The sequence below is a fragment of the Schistocerca serialis genome, chromosome 9, assembly GCF_023864345.2.
Source record: "Schistocerca serialis cubense isolate TAMUIC-IGC-003099 chromosome 9, iqSchSeri2.2, whole genome shotgun sequence".
Taxonomy (NCBI): domain Eukaryota; kingdom Metazoa; phylum Arthropoda; class Insecta; order Orthoptera; family Acrididae; genus Schistocerca; species Schistocerca serialis.
The window spans coordinates 44,189,547-44,210,669 of record NC_064646.1 but is presented as its reverse complement, the minus strand read 5'-3'; the positions used below and the strand labels follow the sequence as shown (position 1 = coordinate 44,210,669).

General features: G+C 39.3%; 1 protein-coding gene across 1 annotated transcript in view; it reads right to left on the bottom strand.

The window, feature by feature from the left end:
• Positions 1 to 21,123, bottom strand: part of LOC126419190 (neurogenic locus notch homolog protein 1-like) — a 143,601-nt gene that overhangs the window by 22,294 nt on the left and 100,184 nt on the right. Inside the window, exons 6-7 of the mRNA XM_050086325.1 lie at positions 17,600 to 17,775; positions 16,640 to 16,862 (exon numbers count right to left, since the gene is read on the bottom strand). Coding sequence (XP_049942282.1) covers positions 16,640 to 16,862; positions 17,600 to 17,775 — 399 coding nt within the window. The remainder of the gene's footprint in view (positions 1 to 16,639; positions 16,863 to 17,599; positions 17,776 to 21,123) is intronic.

Sequence of the window (21,123 nt, the reverse complement as noted above, 5' to 3'; positions counted from 1 at the left end):
TGCGAAAATAAATTTTATTGTATCTAACTCTGCTTTAAAATCATCTCTGAACATGGGGATAGATATGAGATGGTGTACCATCAAGTGGAAAGCTGCATCTTTGTGAGCTATGGGGTGTTGTGAGCAAGAAGGTATTACTGTGCCTGTAGTTGTTCTATAAATTTTGAAATAATGTGTGTGTGTGCGTGTGTGTGTGTGTACAGATGTCAGTGGTGAGATATAAGAAGTTTGTGGATTTGCTGCCAATCTCCATTGTGAACTGAATATTTTTATATTATTTTATATTAACTTTATCAACATAATCACATTTATACAAAGTGTTGAGCTGTCTTGTAGTACCAGTCCACATACACAGGACATCATCCACATATCTAAACCAGCATTTGATATTTGCACTTGAAGGTTCTGTTTTTAGAAAATTTTGTTCAAAATGATCCATAAATACTTCAGCCAACAGTGGACTACGAGGCGAACCCATAGCGGAACCATCTAATTATTTATAAAGAGTCCCTAGGAACTGGAAATAGTTTTGTGCATAGCATATCTGAGTGGCCAGTCTCAAGTCATTCAATTCCACAGGATTGACATTAGACTTGTGCATCAGCTCTGTCAGAATATCAATGCATTCCACCATTGGTATGTTGGAAAACAAACTGCAGACATCAAAGGATATTAATTTATCACTGTGTGAGACAGATATACCTTTTATCTTATTTACTAGGTCTACAGAGTTTGAAATACCATGCTTTAATTTGAATTTAGTCTTGCTCTTAATTAAGGCATCCAGTTTAGTAGTTAGTCTATAAGATGGAGCAGTGAATGGTGATACAACTGGACAAATAGGAACATCTCATTTATGCAGTTTAGGAAGCCCATACATTCCAGGAGGCACTGGGTTCATATTAGTTAACAGTTTTGCTTCAAAATAAGAGAATATGCTTTTGCATGAACTGATTGCATATTTAACATCCTCTTTGAATAATTTAGTAGGGTCTTTATGAAGGACTTGGAAACCTGTGGTATTCAGGAAATCATTAACTTTATCAACATAATCACATTTATTCAAAAGTACAATACTGGTGCCTTTATTAGATTTTGTGGCAATGATATCTTGTTGTTGTAATTTCTGTTTTAAGGACCCGAGGGTGTGAAAGTCAATAGACCATGGGATGTTTCACTTTAATCTGGTTTCTTTCTTTAACGCATAAGGCAACTAAATATTTTGCCATGGTGTCTTTTGTTAGAACATATTCAATATGTACTTTCACAACATCCAGCTGTTTTTCTGATGGAGGGTGGGGAGGAGCATATTTAAAACCTTTCTCAAGCACTTTTTGGTCACTTGGCAACAGAACCAAGTTCAATACATTAATTACACATCACAAAAACTTTTGTTAACAATTTGAGGTTAGAGGTGCACTCACATTCCTGTTCTGCCGCAAAAATACATCATGAATAAGATCACTTACACTTTGACGAACTTCCCAATTGAAAATGTCAAACTCACAGGGGTGTAACTTCGATGTGATGGCCATATGACCACTTTTAGATGTGTACACACGTCACGAACACGATACCATTTCCTCATTTATCCACGTGTATCTTGCAATGTCAATGGCTTTATTTGCAGTAGCAGATGTTCCTCTTGACTTTAAGGAGATGTATTTTGGCATAATTTTGCATTGCAAATACTGTTTGTTAAACCAAATGCGTTGTGATGACTTTGCTTTTTGTCTCAGTAATTTACTAAATGACAAGACACAGCTCAACACTTCCCCTCTCATAAACTTCATATAATCATTTCTGTGTTCATTACTTCCCATGCTCTCTGTTCCTACATATTTCCATTTTCTTGTATTGATTAAGTTATTTTATTTTATTGAAGTTGTCTATGTATTCCATATAGACTGGCTTGGTTCATTTATTTAATGCAAACTGTTACATAGCCACAGCTTTGAATATAATGTTAATGTTTTTTCTGTTTGCTCCTTTTGTATTTGTGTATTGTTCAGCCTTTTTACCTTTTAAAAGTGCAGTACCACCACACTCTCAAAGATTGCATTTACTGTATGTTCCCTCAAACTCCTCCATTTTCCTGAATTTATTTATTTATTTCTGTTTATCTTATTGATATTGCCTAAGTTCCTTATGTATTCTGTAGTTACATTGATTAATTGTTTCTTCTTTTAAAAAATGGCTCTGAGCACTATGGGACTCAACTGCTGTGGTCATAAGTCCCCTAGAACTTAGAACTACTTAAACCTAACTAACCTAAGGGCAGCACACAACACCCAGCCATCACGAGGCAGAGAAAATCCCTGACCCCGCCGGGAATCGAACCCGGGAATTCTTCTTTTAATTGGTTTGTGTATCACACTCCATGTTTTATACCTCCAGAAGTAGCCTTGTCAATCACAAATTTTATTTTATTTTATTATTTTTGTTTATTAATAGAAACAGTGGCAAGGAAAGCGTTTCTGAAGAAGAGAAATTTGTTAACATCGAGTATAGATTTAAGTGTCAGGAAGTCATTTCTGAAAGTATTTGTATGGAGTGTAGCCATGTATGGAAGTGAAACATGGACGATAAATAGTTTGGACAAGAAGAGAATAGAAGCTTTCGAAATGTGGTGCTACAGAAGAATCCTGAAGATTAGATGGGTAGATCACATAACTAATGAGGAAGTATTGAATAGGATTGGGGAGAAGAGAAGTTTGTGGCACGACTTGACCAGAAGAAGGGATCGGTTGGTAGGACATGTTCTGAGGCATCAAAGGATCACCAATTTAGTATTGGAGGGCAGCGTGGAGAATAAAAATCGTAGAGGGAGACCAAGAGATGACTACACTAAGCAGATTCAGAAGGATGTAGGTTGCAGTAGGTACTGGGAGATGAAGAAGCTTGCACAGGATAGAGTAGCATGGAGAGCTGCATCAAAGCAGTCTCAGGACTGAAGACCACAACAACAATGTAGGAATGCCGTTCCTATTTTGTTTTAAAGTTTTTTCCTGTCTAATCCATTTTTATTTATTTTCTGTTCATTTTTTTGCTTTTTCAATGCATTACCACCACACTGTCAAAGATGTTACTTACTGTATGTCTCTGCTTCAATCTAGACATGTAACTTCTCTTCAAATGTTGTTTACAAACATTGTAACTTCTTTGGTGACAATACTCAGTAAATGTCTGAAGATGGCCTTGTAAGCCGAAAACTGGTTAACACAATAAAAGTAATACTGTAAAACAAAAGCGAACTGGTGCTTTTCATTTATTATAATGTTGTTCTACCAAGAACCGACGGAAGATTCAGTAAACATGAACTGAGGTTCTTCGCAGAAAACCACTGTGGCTGGCAACACTGTTGGATGAGCAATTATTTATAACCAAACTTCGGCACAAAAGAGGTAATCATAAGCTCACAGGAAAGTTACGATGAAACTGATAAAGAAGAGGGCATAGGAGGAGAGAACATGAAGGAAGTTGGAGACATCTTCCTGGAGTACATTATGCAACAAACAGAAACATGACAGGACCTATGAAATGCTTGTGAAGCCATTGTGTGATAAAGCATGCTACCGTCGCGTATCTTCATGGTGACAACTAAAGCTTAGGGACATGTTTAGTAGTGAATGCCGAGTTATACTAATATGCATGTACATACTCAAGGACTAAGTTTTCTGTAGTAATGCATGTATGTTTTGATTTGATAAAATACAAACCCTATGTGTTTATACTAAATTTTAGACACTCTCAACAATCTGGCACTTCCGCTAATCCGGCACCTAGATGTGCGAGGAATGACCGGTTTAGCAAGAGTATAGTGTAATGTTGTACTGTAACACCAACCATTCAGAAAAAAGGACATTTGCCATACTGCCATATCCACATTCCGTAGTCTTCATATCCAGTAGAGAGACCAAGTATGAACAAGAGACAAGTATGAACAAGGACTGAAAGATGTTTGATAGGTAATTTAACACGTGCCGACTTGACTGTGGCAGGCAATTCAAATCCCTTCTTCTCAAAGTGTTGGCATCACTGTTGGAAATGAGATATATTCAAACGGTCCACCATCCTGCTGCAAACAACACGGTAGAAATACCACACCGACACCTGGAGAACCACATTAAGATGTAACTTCATAGACCGTCGGATTGAACAGTAACCACTACTTTTACTTAGCCTACAGCACTACAATTACCCAGAAAATATTCTGCTGACACAATAACCTCCTTCATTGGCGCACCTGACTTTGTGTAGCACCTATGAACACAGATCTTATAATTACAAGTGAGGATTTCAAAAAGGGTATAGTGTTTAACAAACATTCATTTTAAATGATTTGCAGTCACGAAGCAAGTATGTGTGTAGAACCATGATTACAGTAAATAGGCTAAACTTGCATCTAAAACCCCAGAAACTCCAAGCTGTAATCCAGATGTGCAAAACGAATACAAGGATGCGAGCAACACAATGCAACTCATGGCGATACCATACTACTGACCTACAACCTCTGAATCACAACACAGTTGTCAGACATTTGGGATGGCGAGTGTTTATAAACCTTAGGAGGGAGTGATGTAGTGAGTGAGTAATCTGACAGATGTGCAGTGCTGTTTGTGTAAGCTCTCTGTGTCATGGTGCATGTTTCCTGATGAGTGTTTTCTATTTGACTAACAACTGTTCAATAAGTCTGTTTTTCATCTCAATATGTCTTTGTTTTTCATGTTGTAAACTTAGTTTATGTCTGTATGCGTTGAGAGTTTTATAAATAATACATTATGTATTCCATCACAAATGAGTCAATTTTACCTATATGGTACTACATTAATATACTGGTATTGTATTAATTTGTTTGCAATATATTGGAAATTAATATATTGTTTACAAAGGCAAGGATTTTTAATTATTCTTTTTTGGTTACTGTTTGTTTCTTTACATCATCCATTGTTCCAGTTTCCTTAGTGGTTGCCTGCAGTTACAACAGTATTTGCCTGATGCATCTATGTTGTACTTAACTGCTGTGGAAGTTAAGTGATTCACGTCTGTTTACTGCTCTGTCGTAGTTGACTTCAGCAACAATTCGATTACAGTACTTCTAATGGGCTCTTGCCGCATTTGATCATTTCTTATAAACACAGAAGATGGTCTTTATTTAAAGCATAGTACACAAATTTGTTGCCGGTTCAATATCAGTGCTATCAACAGATTATCTCTGGTATCCCGGCCAGGCACGTCTGATGACTCGCTAGACAGTACGGACACTGACGACGGCCACTAGGCGGCAGTCTGGTAATTGCAGGCACCGCCGTCACCGATGCCTGCCCAACTGGCCTATCAGGGCTCACGGCCATCCTTTAAAGCTGATAGCACGCCCTGGACACTCCATCTGTTAGTTGTGATTTCTCTGCATTGCCACACAGATCTCTCTACACGTCATTGCCTCAGTCCCGAATTTGCTACGTCTCACTATTCGATCTCGGCTCGCCATTTGGACTTGTTATTCTGCTGTGCCATCTCCCTTGCCTGTCATTCTCGAGCGTTGTCCACCTATTGCTCTCTGGAAAAATGATGCCGATGCTATCGGCCAGTCAGCTAGCCACAGGTGGTTCTGAGGTCATTCCCGGACTTCTGGTCACTATAACTCGCAACGCGGTAAGAGAGTAGCAGTGCTCCGTGGATGCCGAGCCTGTGGAACGCATGGAACAGCAACAGCAGCTGCTCCTCCAGCAGCAACAGCAGTCCCTACAACAATTTCAACTTTTTGTCGGATCTCTTATGGGTTTGGGGTTCCCAAACCACCTAGGCTGGGGCCACTTACCAGGCAGAATTCCACCCACATGTGTTTCTGCCATTTAATGATGAAGAGAGGCTTTGCTACAAGTATCTGCCAAGGCTGAAACACCACTTCACCACATTTCTGGTTTTGGATGATGCTCTCCAACAATTGCTCTTCCTTTCCTGGGCTTCCTCGGCAATATTTTTCTTGCTAAAGAATTTGGCTCCACTCTCGAATCCAGTTGTGCTCATGTGCGAGGAGATGTGTTCATTGCTTTCCAGTTATTATTCACAACGATTCCACGTTGTCACATTGTGCTTCAAGTTCCATCAGTACAAGTAGCCTGGTCAGCTGTACCACTTCTGGGTGACAGATTTGCAAGCTGAGTTGACGTTGCAATTTCACTTGTACAAATATGCCTTACAAAACTTCATAAGCAGATTCACTGATCCGAGATGTTGTGGTCAAGTTCGTACTGCAGCCCTCAAACCGGACAAGCATTTCTTAGAAGATATTTTGAAAATCACCCCTCTTTCGAGGTTGTGATGGCTGCGAATTAAAACCTCGTGACTCAACCTCGGGTAGCAGCGGTCCAGCCACCACTTCGGGTGCAGAATTCTCGTTAATTTTTTTCTTGCCAGTGGCATTGTGATTCATCAATTTTGGATGTCTCTGTGGCCTCTAACAGCCTGTCATGCCTCGTTGATGTAAGCAGTGTGGTCTGCCGTGGTGTCCTGACCACTTGACACTCGTGTCCAGACTGTCCAGATTGCTGTGCACATTGCACCATTCTGTAAAAGATGGGTACCTCTGCACAGTCTGTTGTCATCCGGCGACACAGTCAGGTGCTCCTGCCCCCCCCCCCCCCCCCCCCCCCATGTGTCACAGCACAGTGCATGAACTTGAGGCAGTTGTTTCTTAAGTCTTTCATCTTAAATCAATCAACAGACGTATGCTTATTTTGATTCACCTGATTTGGACCTGCCCTCTACACTGGTCATCTATGGTGACGGTTCGATTCCTCTCTGAGGTCAAATCACTGTCAACACTGCATACAAACAGGTAATCTGGCTCATATCATGCCACTTTTCGGCACCTACCGGTCCACTTCCGTTCACGACTGTAGCTCAGCGGAGCTCTTCCGTGGGCAGCAGCTCTGTACTCTCCTACACCTCCTGGCCACACAGCCAACAGAACTTCGGACCCTGACTGCTGGGTGCTTGCTGCCAGATGCAGCTGTGTGAGCACACTCGTACGGGCCAAAACACTCGGGGGTGCCGGCCACGGTGGTCGCCACTCACACAACACACATCGATTTTAAGCTTGTTACTGTTTTCAAGCCTCAGTCTACCTCTACAATTATTAACCCTGTCCACATCTCCTTACAGTCGCAAATTGACTATTCCTTGATGTATTCTATCAACAGATTACTTCTACACATCAGGTTGTGTCATTAATTTCCTTCATCTACAGTCTGTTTTAGTAGCTTCCCATTACTTATTTGTCTATCATCCATCAAATCTTCAGTTTTCTCTAAAATAGTTGAATGAATAGTATATAATCAATTAGAAAAGTACAATAAGGAAGGTAATATTATTCTCAATAACAATATGGGTTTAGGAAGGGACGAAACACTTTACAAGCTGTAAATGAACTAATCTCTAAAGTAAGTAAATGCCTTGACAACAAACAAAGTGTATCTGGTATTTTTTGTGACCTCTCAAAGGTGTTTGATGCAGTAAACTATAAGCTACTGCTCCAAAAACTGGGTACCTATGGCTTCCATGGAAAATCTATAAGATGGTTTTCATCTTATCTCAAAAACAGATACCAAAGGGTGGTGATACATCAAAAGGGAGAGAAAACTTGCTCTAGCTGGAAAGAAATTCAAGCAGGCATGCCCCAGGGCTCGATATTAGGACCACTTCTGTACTTCTATTACATAAATGACGTGCCTAGCAAAGTAAATACAGATACAATACTTTACGCAGATGACTCAACTGCTGTAGTCTGCTGCAAAAACGCTGATGAATTAGTAAGGACCACGAAACAAAGTCTAGAACAACTTGAACAATAGATAAAAGATAATGCCATGATATTAAATCTTGAAAAAACCCAAATCATACACTTCAGGACCAAACAAACTACTGAATGTAAATCACAAATAGAATATTCAGGTAAAGAACTGACCACAGTTGATTTGTAAAATTTCTTGGGATAACTTTAAATAAAAACTTGCAATGGACCGACCATGTGGACAGTTTACTAAAGAGATTAAATAGTTTAGTTTATGCAATGAGGGTACTACACATAGTAATGGATTTAACGGTGAAGAAAACTGTATACCACGTGTATTTCATAACACTTATAAGATATGGAATAATATTTTGGGGTGCTGATAAGACGAACCTCCTTCGAATCTAATATATATATATATATATTTAAAAACAAAGATGATGTGACTTACCATACGAAAGCGCTGGCAGGTCGATAGAAACACAAACAAACACATACATACACACAAAATTCTAGCTTACGCAACCAATGGTTGCTTCGTCAGGAAAGAGGGAAGGAGAGGGAAAGGCGAAAGGATGTGGCGTTTTAAGGGAGAGGGTAAGGAGTCATTCCAATCCCGGGAGCGGAAAGACTTACCTTAGGGGGAAAAAAGGACTCGCACACACACACATATCCATCCACACACACACACACACACACACACACACAGATATATATATATATATATATATATATATATATATATATATATATATATATATATATATATATATATATATATATATATATATATATATATATATATATATATAAAAAAAACAAAGATGAGGTGACTTACCGAACGAAAGCGCTGGCAGGTCGATAGACACACAAACATACACACAAAATTCAAGCTTTCGCAACAAATTGTTGCCTCATCAGGAAAGAGGGAAGGAGAGGGGAAGACGAAAGGAAGTGGGTTTTAAGGGAGAGGGTAAGGAGTCATTCCAATCCCGGGAGCGGAAAGACTTACCTTAGGGGGAAAAAAGGACAGGTATACACTCGCACTCACGCACATATCCATCCACACATACAGACACAAGCAGACATATTTAAAAGACAAAGAGTTTGGGCAGAGATGTCAGTCGAGGCAGAAGTGTAGAGGCAAAGAAGTTGTTGAAAGACAGGTGAGGTATGAGTGGCGGCAACTTGAAATTAGCGGAGATTGAGGCCTGGCGGATGACGAGAAGAGAGGATATACTGAAGGGCAAGTTCCCATCTCCGGAGTTCGGATAGGTTGGTGCTGGTGGGAAGTATCCAGATAACCCGGACGGTGTAACACTGTGCCAAGATGTGCTGGCTGTGCACCAAGGCATGTTTAGCCACAGGGTGATCCTCATTACCAACAAACACTGTCTGCCTGTGTCCATTCATGCGAATGGACAGTTTGTTGCTGGTCATTCCCACATAGAATGCATCACAGTGTAGGCAGGTCAGTTGGTAAATCACGTGGGTGCTTTCACACGTGGCTCTGCCTTTGATCGTGTACACCTTCCGGGTTACAGGACTGGAGTAGGTGGTGGTGGGAGGGTGCATGGGACAGGTTTTGCATAGGGGGCGGTTACAAGGATAGGAGCCAGAGGGTAGGGAAGGTGGTTTGGGGATTTCATAGGGATGAACTAACAGGTTACGAAGGTTAGGTGGGCGGCGGAAAGACACTCTTGGCAGAGTGGGGAGGATTTCATGAAGGATGGATCTCATTTCAGGGCAGGATTTGAGGAAGTCGTATCCCTGCTGGAGAGCCACATTCAGAGTCTGGTCCAGTCCCGGAAAGTATCCTGTCACAAGTGGGGCACTTTTGTGGTTCTTCTGTGGGGGATTCTGGGTTTGAGGGGATGAGGAAATGGCTCTGGTTTTTGCTTCTGTACCAGGTGGAGAGGGTAGTTGCGGGATGCGAAAGCTGTTGTTAGGTTGTTGGTGTAATGATTCAGGGATTCCGGACTGGAGCAGATTCGTTTGCCACGAAGACCTAGGCTGTAGGGAAGGGACCGTTTGATGTGGAATGGGTGGCAGCTGTCATAATGGAGGTACTGTTGCTTGTTGGTGGGTTTGATGTGGACGGACGTGTGAAGTTGGCCATTGGACAGGTGGAGGTCAATGTCAAGGAAAGTGGCATGGGATTTGGAGTAGGACCAGGTGAATCTGATGGAACCAAAGGAGTTGAGGTTGGAGAGGAAATTCTGGAGTTCTTCTTCACTGTGAGTCCAGATCATGAAGATGTCATCAATAAATCTGTACCAAACTTTGGGTTGGCAGACTTGGGTAACCAAGAAGGCTTCCTCTAAGCGACCCATGAATAGGTTGGCGTACGAGGGGGCCATCCTGGTACCCATGGCTGTTCCCTTTAATTGTTGGTATGTCTGGCCTTCAAAAGTGAAGAAGTTGTGGGTCAGGATGAAGCTGGCTAAGGTAATGAGGAAAGAGGTTTTAGGCAGGGTGGCAGGTGATCGGCGTGAAAGGAAATGCTCCATCGCAGTGAGGCCCTGGACGTGCGGAATATTTGTGTATAAGGACGTGGCATCAATGGTTACAAGGATGGTTTCCGGGGGTAACAGATTGGGTAAGGATTCCAGGCGTTCAAGGAAGTGGTTGGTGTCTTTGATGAAGGATGGGAGACTGCATGTAATGGGTTGAAGGTGTTGATCTACGTAGGCAGAGATACGTTCTGTGGGGGCTTGGTAACCAGCTACAATGGGGCGGCCGGGATGATTGGGTTTGTGGATTTTAGGAAGAAGGTAGAAGGTAGGGGTGCGGGGTGTCGGTGGGGTCAGGAGGTTGATGGAGTCAGGTGAAAGGTTTTGCAGGGGGCCTAAGGTTCTGAGGATTCCTTGAAGCTCCGCCTGGACATCGGGAATGGGGTTACCTTGGCAAACTTTGTATGTGGTGTTGTCTGAAAGCTGACGCAGTCCCTCAGCCACATATTCCCGACGATCAAGTGCCACAGTCGTGGAACCCCCTTGTCCGCCGGAAGAATGACGATGGATCGGTCAGCCTTCAGATCACGGATAGCCTGGGCTTCAGCAGTGGTGATGTTGGGTGTAGGATTAAGGTTTTTTTAAGAAGGATTGAGATGCAAGGCTGGAAGTCAGAAATTCCTGGAAGGTTTGGAGAGGGTGATTTTGAGGAAGAGGAGGTGGGTCCCGCTGTGACGGAGGACGGAACTGTTCCAGGCAGGGTTCAATTTGGATGGTGTCTTGGGGAGTCGGATCATTAGGAGTAGGATTAGGATCATTTTTCTTCGTGGCAAAGTGATACTTATAGCAGAGAGTACGAGTGTAGGACAGTAAATCTTTGACGAGGGCTGTCTGGTGTGTGTATATATATATATATATATATATATATATATATATATATATATATATATGTGTGTGTGTGTGTGTGTGTCTCTATATATATATATATATATATATATCAAGCTTTCACAACAAACTGTTGCCTCATCAGGAAAGAGGGAAGGAGAGGGAAAGACGAAAGGATGTGGGTTTTAAGGGAGAGGGTAAGGAGTCATTCCAATCCCGGGAGCAGAAAGACTTACCTTAGGGGTAAAGAAGGGGTATACACTCGCACACACACATATCCATCCGCACATACCTGTGCACATGCATGTGCGGATGGATATGTGTGTGTGGCGAGTGTATAGCCCTTCTTTCCCCCTAAGGTAAGTCTTTCCGCTCCCGGGATTGGAATGACTCCTTACCCTCTCCCTTAAAACCCACATCCTTTCGTCTTTCCCTCTCCTTCCCTCTTTCCTGATGAGGCAACAGTTTGTTGCGAAAGCTTGAATTTCATGTGTATGTTTGTGTTTGTGTGTCTATCGACCTGCTAGCACTTTCGTTCGGTAAGTCACATCATCTGTGTTATATATATATATATATATAAAATCAGAGCAATGACAGGAACCAATAGTAGGCATTCATGCAAACCACTATTCGAAAGCTTGGACTTCATGACAATCCCTTCCATCTTCATATATGAAATACTTCTCTTTGAACAAAAAAACTCGCACCTGTTTGAAGGAAATACATTCACACATGCCTATGAAACTAGACATAAATTTAAATACATGCTACCTTGTCACTGACTCACAGTATATGAAAATACTCCATATTACATGGCTCTGAAGATCAGAAATAAGATAAGGTCAATATTTGGGGAATCCACATTGGAGACCATTGGCACATACCTAAAAAACAAGTGTTACTATAGTGTAGAAGAATTTCTAAATGAATAAAAAGCAGTGTTATAGTTTAGAAGAATTTATAAATAGGATTTGGGAGTAAAGATACAAGTACAAATAGTATACTTTTGAAGCCATATAGATACAAAGTATACACGTTCACTGTATATTCATGTTTATATATAGAATTATAGTTTGAATGGCGGTTTGTATCCCGTTCAGTACATCCATACTTCATATAGGTGTGTGAAGGCTATGGTAATGATTCGATGAGGTACAAAAAGATTTAAAATATAATGTTGTATTTTTATTATAATAAGCAATGTATGGATTATGTATTTCCTGTAGTATATAAAATACTGTAACAACTTAGGTTAAAGACTGACGAGTCACCAATGTTCTCAATCGAATGATTGTATAAAAACATGTTATGTGACAATAAAGTATCTTATCTTATCTTCTCTTATCTTATGACTATGCCTCTGTGATCATTTCATTTCATATTCCTACAGATTATTACACACAATTAATTGTATAAGTTGCCCGATGCCATCTGCAACTCACTGACATTGTAGTCACTGGGTACTGCCTGTTTTCGTACGAGAAAGTGCAAAATTTTACATTTCTGAACATTTAAAACAAGTTTCCAATCTTTGTACCACTTTGTAACCTTATTAAGATCCAACTGAATATTAGTGCAACCTTTTTCAGACAGTACTTCATTATAGATACCTGCATCATCTCTGTTAAGTATGAGGTTACTATTAATACTGTCTGTAATGCAATTAATATAAATCATGAATAGCAAGGGTCCCAACACACTTCCCTGGGTTACACCCTAAGTTACTTTTTTTTCCATGCACAAAATACCTAATCTTGAGTGTTGTGATCAAGTGCTGTCAAAACTAAAATCTAACAGACATTTTTGCTTAAGCCGGTCTAACCATCCCTGTTAAGATATTCATCTACAGAGTTGAAGAAGTTGCATATCAAAAAGTCTTTCAAAATCCATTCAAACCGTGCTTTATCTGAATCCAAGTTTTTAATGGCTGCTGGCAATTTACTGACAATGTGTGTTCCAGAATATTGAACCCCTTTTTGGACCAAGGTAAGTGATTTTAAGTCTTTATGTAGATTGTTCTTATTCCTAGTATTGATACTATGTATTGAGCTTTTGGCTGGAAACAGAGATATATTACATGAAACAAATTTGATTAAGGAATAAATATATTGAGAAGCAGTGCTTAGAATAGAAAGTTACTTGAAGAGGCTTCTACACAATGTTCTTGACTTTCACCACAGATGAGTCTTACTACACGCTTCTGCACGCTAAAAAGTTTTGGTCTGTTTGACGCGTTACCCCAGAATATGATTCTGTATGACATATTACAATGAAAGTATGCAAGTTATTTTTATATTTATATCTCCCACATCTGACATCATTTTCACTGCAAATACAGATTTGTTTAGGCACTTCAGCAATTCTGTGGTATGCTCTTCCCAACTTAATTTATTATTGAGTTGTAATCCCAGAAACTTAACACTGTCAACCTCTTTGATCTGCATATCTTCATATGTTATATACATGCTGTAAGGAAATCTCTTACGAGATCTGAACTGCATATAGTGGGTCTTTTCAAAGTCTAATGACAGTGAAAATTTGATTAACAGTCATTTCAAAATCTGTCAATGACTCTTATCCAAAATAACTTTATGTGTCCTCTCTACCAAAAAATCCCCAATCCAGTCACAAATTTCGCTCGATATTTGATAGGATCGTATTGTCGATAATAAATGTAGGTGTCAAAGACTTTTCAGAAATCAAGAAATTCTGCATCTACCTGACTGCCTTGATTCAAAGCTTTCATTATGTATGTGAGAAAAGTGTGATGTAGATTTCATTTGACCAGTGCCTGTCTGAGATACTTTATTATGTTTGAACTGAAAATACATTCTAAGATTCTACAGCAAATGGATTTCAAGGATGTTGCATGGTAGTTTTGTGGATCACTTCTGCTACCCTTCTTGTAGATAGGTGTTCTGTGTGCTTTCTTCCAACAACTGGGCACGGTGTTTTGCTCAAGTGATCTACAAGAGATTACGGTTAAGGGACCTTGTCTTAACTTAGGTCTTTCAGCGCTGTAAAATTTTTCTTCTTGCAGTAAGTATGATATTTTCCAACTCGACATCATCTACTTCTTCCATTTCTATAATATTGGCTTCAAATTCAGTCCCTTGCATAGCCCTTCTATACAGTCCAACCTTTAAGCTTTACCTTCCTTGCTTATATTGGCTTGCCATTTGACCTCTTGATATTCATACAACTCCTCCTTTTTTCTCCAAGGGTCTTTCGAATTTTCCTATAGACTGCATCTGTCTTTCCCATAGTCATGCATGCTTACACAGCTGTAACTGCTTAGCCATTTTATACTTGGTGACAATTTCATTTTTGCCTAGTTCACCTGCTTCATCTTGATATTTTCTCCTTTCATTAATTAAATTCAATACTGTGTATGTTATCCAAATATGTCTAATGGTCTTTGTCTGTTTGATCTCTGCTGCCTTTGCTATTTCATCTCTCAAAGCTATCTATTCATGTTCTTTTGCATTTCTTTCTCCTTTTTTTGCCAATTATTGACTAATGTGTCCTGTAAATCTTCCAACAACTTCTTGTTCCTTAAATTTATCTTGGTCCAACCTCCTAAATTTCTTATCTTTCTGGAGTTTCTTCAGCATTAATCTCCAGATCATGACCAATAAATCATGGTCCGAGTCCATATTTTCATTTCTTTCTCCCCGCTCATGTTTTCCTATTATTTTTCTTCTTTTCCTTTTCCTATCATCAAATTTCAGTTTCCCACCACAGTCAAATTTTTGTCTCTCTCATACACCTGAATAATCTGAACATACACTCTTTCAATCTCTTCTTTATCTGCAGAGCTGGCAGATAAGCTTCGTACCTATCTTGGCTGCGATAATGCATTCACTATGGTGTTCATAGTAGCTGAGCTGCATTTCTTTTTTCTTATTCATTATTAGACCTGCACCTGCATTTGCCCCATGTGATTTTATATTCACAACCATATACTCACCTAATTAGAAGCCGGAGTCTTCCTATCACCACACTTGCACGAATTCTCACCATATCTAACTCAACCTATCCATTTCCTTTTTTAAAATTTTCTAACCTACCTACCCAATTTAAGAGTATAACATTCCACTCTCTCCATAATGAGATTTTCACTCTGCAGCGGAGTGTGCGCTTATATGAAACTTCCTGGCAGATTAAAACTGTGTGCCCGACCAAGACTCGAACTCGGGACCTTTGCCTTTCACGGGCAAGTGCTCTACCAACTGAGCTACCGAAGCATGACTCACGCCCGGTACTCACAGCTTTAGTTCTGCCAGTACCTCGTCTCCTACCTTCCAAACTTTACAGAAGCTCTCCTGCGAATCTTGCAGAACTAGCACTCCTGAAAGAAAGGATATTGCAGAGACATGGCTTAGCCACAGCCTGGGGGATGTTTCCAGAATGAGATTTTCACTCTGCAGCGGAGTGTGCGCTGATATGAAACCTCCTGGCAGATTAAAACTGTGTGCTCGGTCAGGGGGGGGGGGAGGGGGGGGGAGGGAGGGGGGGGGAGAGAGAGAGAACTGGCCAACCAGGAAGAATCTGGGTTTAGGAAGCTAGAAAAGCCTGAGGGAACCAAATCTGGAGAAAAATGTGGCGAACCAAAATGCAATGCAAGTCCTTAATTTTGAAACTGCAAAACACTTCATTAACAGTTACAGTATATTATAATGATGAAAAGTGAGTTTTTTGCAAATCATGTCTCTTCTCACAATTCTGACATTTATTATGGTGAAGTGAAAAAAGTAACATTTTCATTTGTTTAGTGATAACTGATGAGCAAACTCCATACAGTATCAATAAACACTGAACTGTTTATTTCTGGTGAAAAGCATCCAGATTCTTTCCACTGTCTGGGTTTTGGTGTGAATAATGAAGTAAAATATTTTCTGCACACTAACAAAGTGAGGCACAAAATTAGTTTCAACCTTTTAAAATTTTTACCTGGTCTCCTGTGAGCAATTCCAGCACCCATATTATGTAAAGCTTTTTCACATGCAGTTTCTGTAGTAAAACGTGAGCTCACATGTCACCTTGAAATGAGATTTGTTTTAGCAATTTCTCACACTTACATCTACCAGCTTACAATAAAATTTCATGCATTACTGTCAATGTACTGTCAATATTTCTAATGAGGTCACATTTCTCAAAAGTCCTTCAGACAGCTCATTTTAAAGGATGGTAAGCCCACATTAAGTTTAGGAGCTCTTCTTTAATGATGGAGACACACTTTCATGAACTTCAAATGAATTGAATTAGGCTTTACAGTCTCCTTAAGAATAAACTCTGACTAAAAACTACTACAAAATATTCAATTTATAGAACGAGCTGTTAGTAAGAATAAGTTACTATGAAGAAATGTCAGTGGGTAGGCAATACTTTTTTAATGAAAATCTGTTTCTAACGTATCGTAAATGATCTACCCCATTTGTCGATGATTAAAATCATACAGTAATAAAGAAATCGAGCACGTGTAATGAGTACTGCAGGAACATACCATCTGTGACTGGCCGACAGTAGAGCATAGCGTGTCCAACGTAGCCCTCTGGACAGCTGCAGACTGCGGTCTCACTTTTAACTTGACACTCAGCATTAACACCACATGCCGATTTGCAAGGGTCGAGGCAGCGACCATACCAACAGAGGGGCTTGTCTTTGGTGCAGTCTTCTGAAGTAACACACTCGGGGCGACAGGACACTTGTGGATTTCCGACGTAGTACTGAAATGCACAGAGTTCGACAAGTTTTCGTTGTGCGTTACATTACCCTATTATAAAGACACTTTTCTGTTGAAGTCAGAGGATATATTTCTGCCCCGAGCAAACAAAAAACTGAATAGTTGAATGACCTGTAAACAGAATACAGGGTATCCCACTCAACTCTTCTCCTAATATTAAAAATATTGGTCATCTGTTATCAGTGATATGTTTTCACCTGGAGAAATACCCACTAAGGGCTAGTGGAAACTGTGTCCAATAACTCATGAAACAATATTTTTTTTAATTTTATGTGAAAAGCAACTGAACTGGGTTTGAAACATCTAGGCATCTGCCCTGTGCATCTGCATATTTTTAAATATTTCAATTCATTCTTTTTGCAGGTAACTGTAACTGTTGTTTTTGGATTAATTATATTATTGTCACATACTAGTATTTTACTAGGTTGCAGCTTCATTTGCATTGACAAACTGCCTATTGGCTTCTGTCTCGGGTTCTTCGGCCGACGTTCATCTAATGATTTTTCTGACGTCGGCCGAAGAACCCGAGACAGAAGCCAATAGGCAGTTTGTCAACAAGTGGCCACGAAAGCCTTAACAATTTTGTATTCATTTGCATTAATCAGCCTTACCATAATTCTTGTTGCAAGAGTGGCTGTTCTTTTCTCACTGCAAAATTTTAGTAATTCACATTATTACACAGTACAAAAAATTACAAGCATTACTAGACTTTTGTCTTACTTCTGGGCAGGTGCACACAGCTACATGATTTCTGGCGGAGCAGAGGGCATCTACACCACAAACACCCGTAGTGCAGACACTTGTGCACCGGTTGTTGGAGCAGTGTTGGTGATCGGAACAATCCCCGTCGCTTTCGCACTCTGGTCTGCACCCTCTGAGTGGTGACCCGACATAGCCTGTAGAGCAGATCGCATTAACCATACTTGTGGGCCTCACTTTGAAAGCTACAGAATGGCAGTCAACAACAAAGCAAGACAGACATCAATTAACACAATGTTATGATAGGGAAAAAAAAATTACATCTTACCTTAGGTATAAACAGAACAAATTACACATGGATAAACTGTTATTATATCTCTTACACTTCTTTTTAAGAAACTGAGAGCCTTGTAAAACATGTATGTCTGATATAAGATGGTTGCTAAATTACTGTTGTAATGGCCTAAATCCAAGCTGATGCACAGTGCAGGGTACAGAAATGAAAAAGATTGTAAGGAAGAGCAGTATTCTGAAGTAAGGGAGTTAAAACTCTAGGGAAGTGTACAGAAAGTAAGTGAAATCCTGCTAGTTCTTGCTAACTATGTGGTGAGTTACTCAATGAATCTTCAGAATTTCTGATCGAGTTCTGAAATGCTCGATACTGTCTAAATTTTAGCCAAACTTGATTTGAATTTATTATGTAAATTATTTATTTCTTATCTATGAAAGCTATAAAGTTTCCTGACTGTCAAATGCCTTTTTTTCCATAAATACTGTATTATTTTGATATATTATCAGGCATCAAACTTACACTGTGAAAATTAGTAGTCACAGTTTTAAAAGTATATGGTCTGAAAATAAGTCTATGTTAGATCAGTAATTTACATTTCTCGGTGTTAACTGTACACAAAATATCCATCTCCATTTATAATTTCATTAATTTTGCTACTGATAATGAAATCAATATTATACAATAACAGGAAACTTCTATTTTTCACACTGTCAAAATTTGCAATCTTTGTCATTAAAAATGAGGCCTACAAATCTTCATGTTAATAATTATTTTCAGAATATTATGCAGCAGGAGAAGGTAACCAGATACTGAGGCCTTGTTGAAAAGATAAGTACCAATTTGTTACCGCAATATATTGAACCTTTCCCTTCACCTAGGAAAACATAGTTACTAAATGGGATAACATCACACAGCAATGTTGTTATGAAAAATAAATCAGGAACAATTTAAGGGGGGTTCATTGCAGGTGGTGATGTCAGCTGAGACAAGCAATGTTTGTTTACATAAGGGAGGATTCGTTACAGTTAACACAGTGCAGGAAGTCGCACAAAAGATAGGTCTGTTTAAACAGGGAAAAATGAAACAAAGGCAGCCAAGGAGAAGAAAATTATTTAATGGATAGAAAGAATGATAAACAGATAAATAAGGTATCAAAACATGAAATGAACTAAAATAAGGAAAAGGAAGCCAACTGTTAGTTTGCAGTATGTCAAAAAGACAGCAGAAAATCACTAACGTAATACAGTGGGCTTGGATGACAGTAATCCACGGCATGTAGCACAAGACAGCAGATTCAGTAAGGCTCCGCTACAAAATTTAGAAAAGACTTGTCTCTGGTGAAGAGCCCTGGCATTCTGGATGGCAAGATGGCTGGCCGACTGCCAAATGTTGCAGGCATACGGTCTAGTGCTGCACCACGAGTGGGTGAATATCTTTCATGTCGAAAACTGAAAGGCAGTTTTCAAACACATCCATGTAAATTTCAAAGAAGTGTCTAGAGAATAGTTTTCTCTCTGTTTTTCCTTCAATAATAGTCATTCTACAACAACACTAGAGCACACAGTGTAGAAATACTGACATCTTGGAGCAAGTTACACACTGATCAACACTTACCATGAAAATAGGTATGAAAGATTCTGTAACAATGGAGGCATTATCTCTTCCATCCATGTAAAAGTAAGTATGAAATATAAACTGAACAATCATTGTGTGGGTGGTGTTGATGACGGTGATGTTAGAGCTGCTTCTGCTGCTCTTTGTGTGTGTGTGTGTGTGTGTGTGTGTGTGTGTGTGTGTGTGTTGTCTATTTTTGATATAGGTCTTGTTGGCCGAAAGCTTATTCTGTGTCAGTTTCTTTGTTGTGCCTATCTGCGTCTCAGCGTCTCTGCTATATAGTGAGTAGCAACTTCCCTTTTCGTAATATTGTTACATTCCATACTGTATTTTTCACTGTTTGATCTAATATGATTTGCGAAGAAATTGATTTTCTGGTATGAAGTGAAATAGCAAATGATGAAAAATATAAGGTTAGCCAAAGAAATGATGAAAAAGAAAGCAGTAGAAAGAAGAAACAGACATGACAAAATGTAAACCCTGTTAATTATAAATCTGTTGATTTAGTATTGTAACAACAAAAGAAAAATCCAGCAAAGTGAGTGACAAAATTAAGAAGTTTTTAGATGTGTACCAGGGTCCTTCTAACACCATCAGAGTAGTTCACAATAATGCCTATGAACTGGCTTATGTGAAATCAGGTAAGTCGTTTGGATTGAAAACATAATTGACTTGAAATGTTATGCGATTACTGTGAGACCTATGACACTAAAGAAACTAACCAACACAGAACTCAACAAGATTGGAGATATTAATTTTACTAATAGAATAAATAATTACTAAACAGTTATAATGCCACTTGGGCAGAGAATCCATTACTCTTTACTGAGTACACCAACTGTCAATTGGTGCCTCCTCAGCTGGGTAACATCATTCTTCCTCTTCTGATCCACTCATCTAATCTGTTCTTTCGCAATATTTACAGTCACACATTTCTTCACACACACACACACACACACACACACACCCACACACACACACACACACACACACACTTTCTGAGTGGATGCCTTTATAATATCTGGCAAGAACCATATCCTCCAGATTTAGGCACTGGATCCAGTCAGAAAAGAACACTTGCAAACTTTGTAATAGGATTCTGATTAACTTTTTTATGTCATTACTTTGTTCTTGATAAAAGTATTAGAATTAAAGATCAATCAGTAATTTTAATTGCACTGTTGCAATTTGTTTCACATATAATGATTCTACACCCTCTTTAATCAGTGGCATTCTTCCTTGTTCTGGACCTACACTCTATTCAGAGATCCTTTTGCAGTTCCTTTTGTGTCATCTTTATCTTGGAAAACCATTATTACCACTTTTTTTTCACTTATGGCCTTATCACTTAAAGTCCTCATCAGAAGAGGCAAATTGCTTACGTAATGTTTATAATGTATTTTGTTAATTTTCTGAATATGTCATAGTATTTTTAAAGTTCTCCATGGTAGAGGCTAGTTCACAAAAATCATTACAGTTATCATTACGTATGTTTACTATTTAAAGTCCTAATCAGTGGAGGCAACATCCATAACATACAACCCAAGCAAATCAATACACCCCACTACTTACTACACTATTACTTGTATATCCTTAGGCTCCTTTATCATAGCTTATGATGAACGTTGGTGTTTGCATT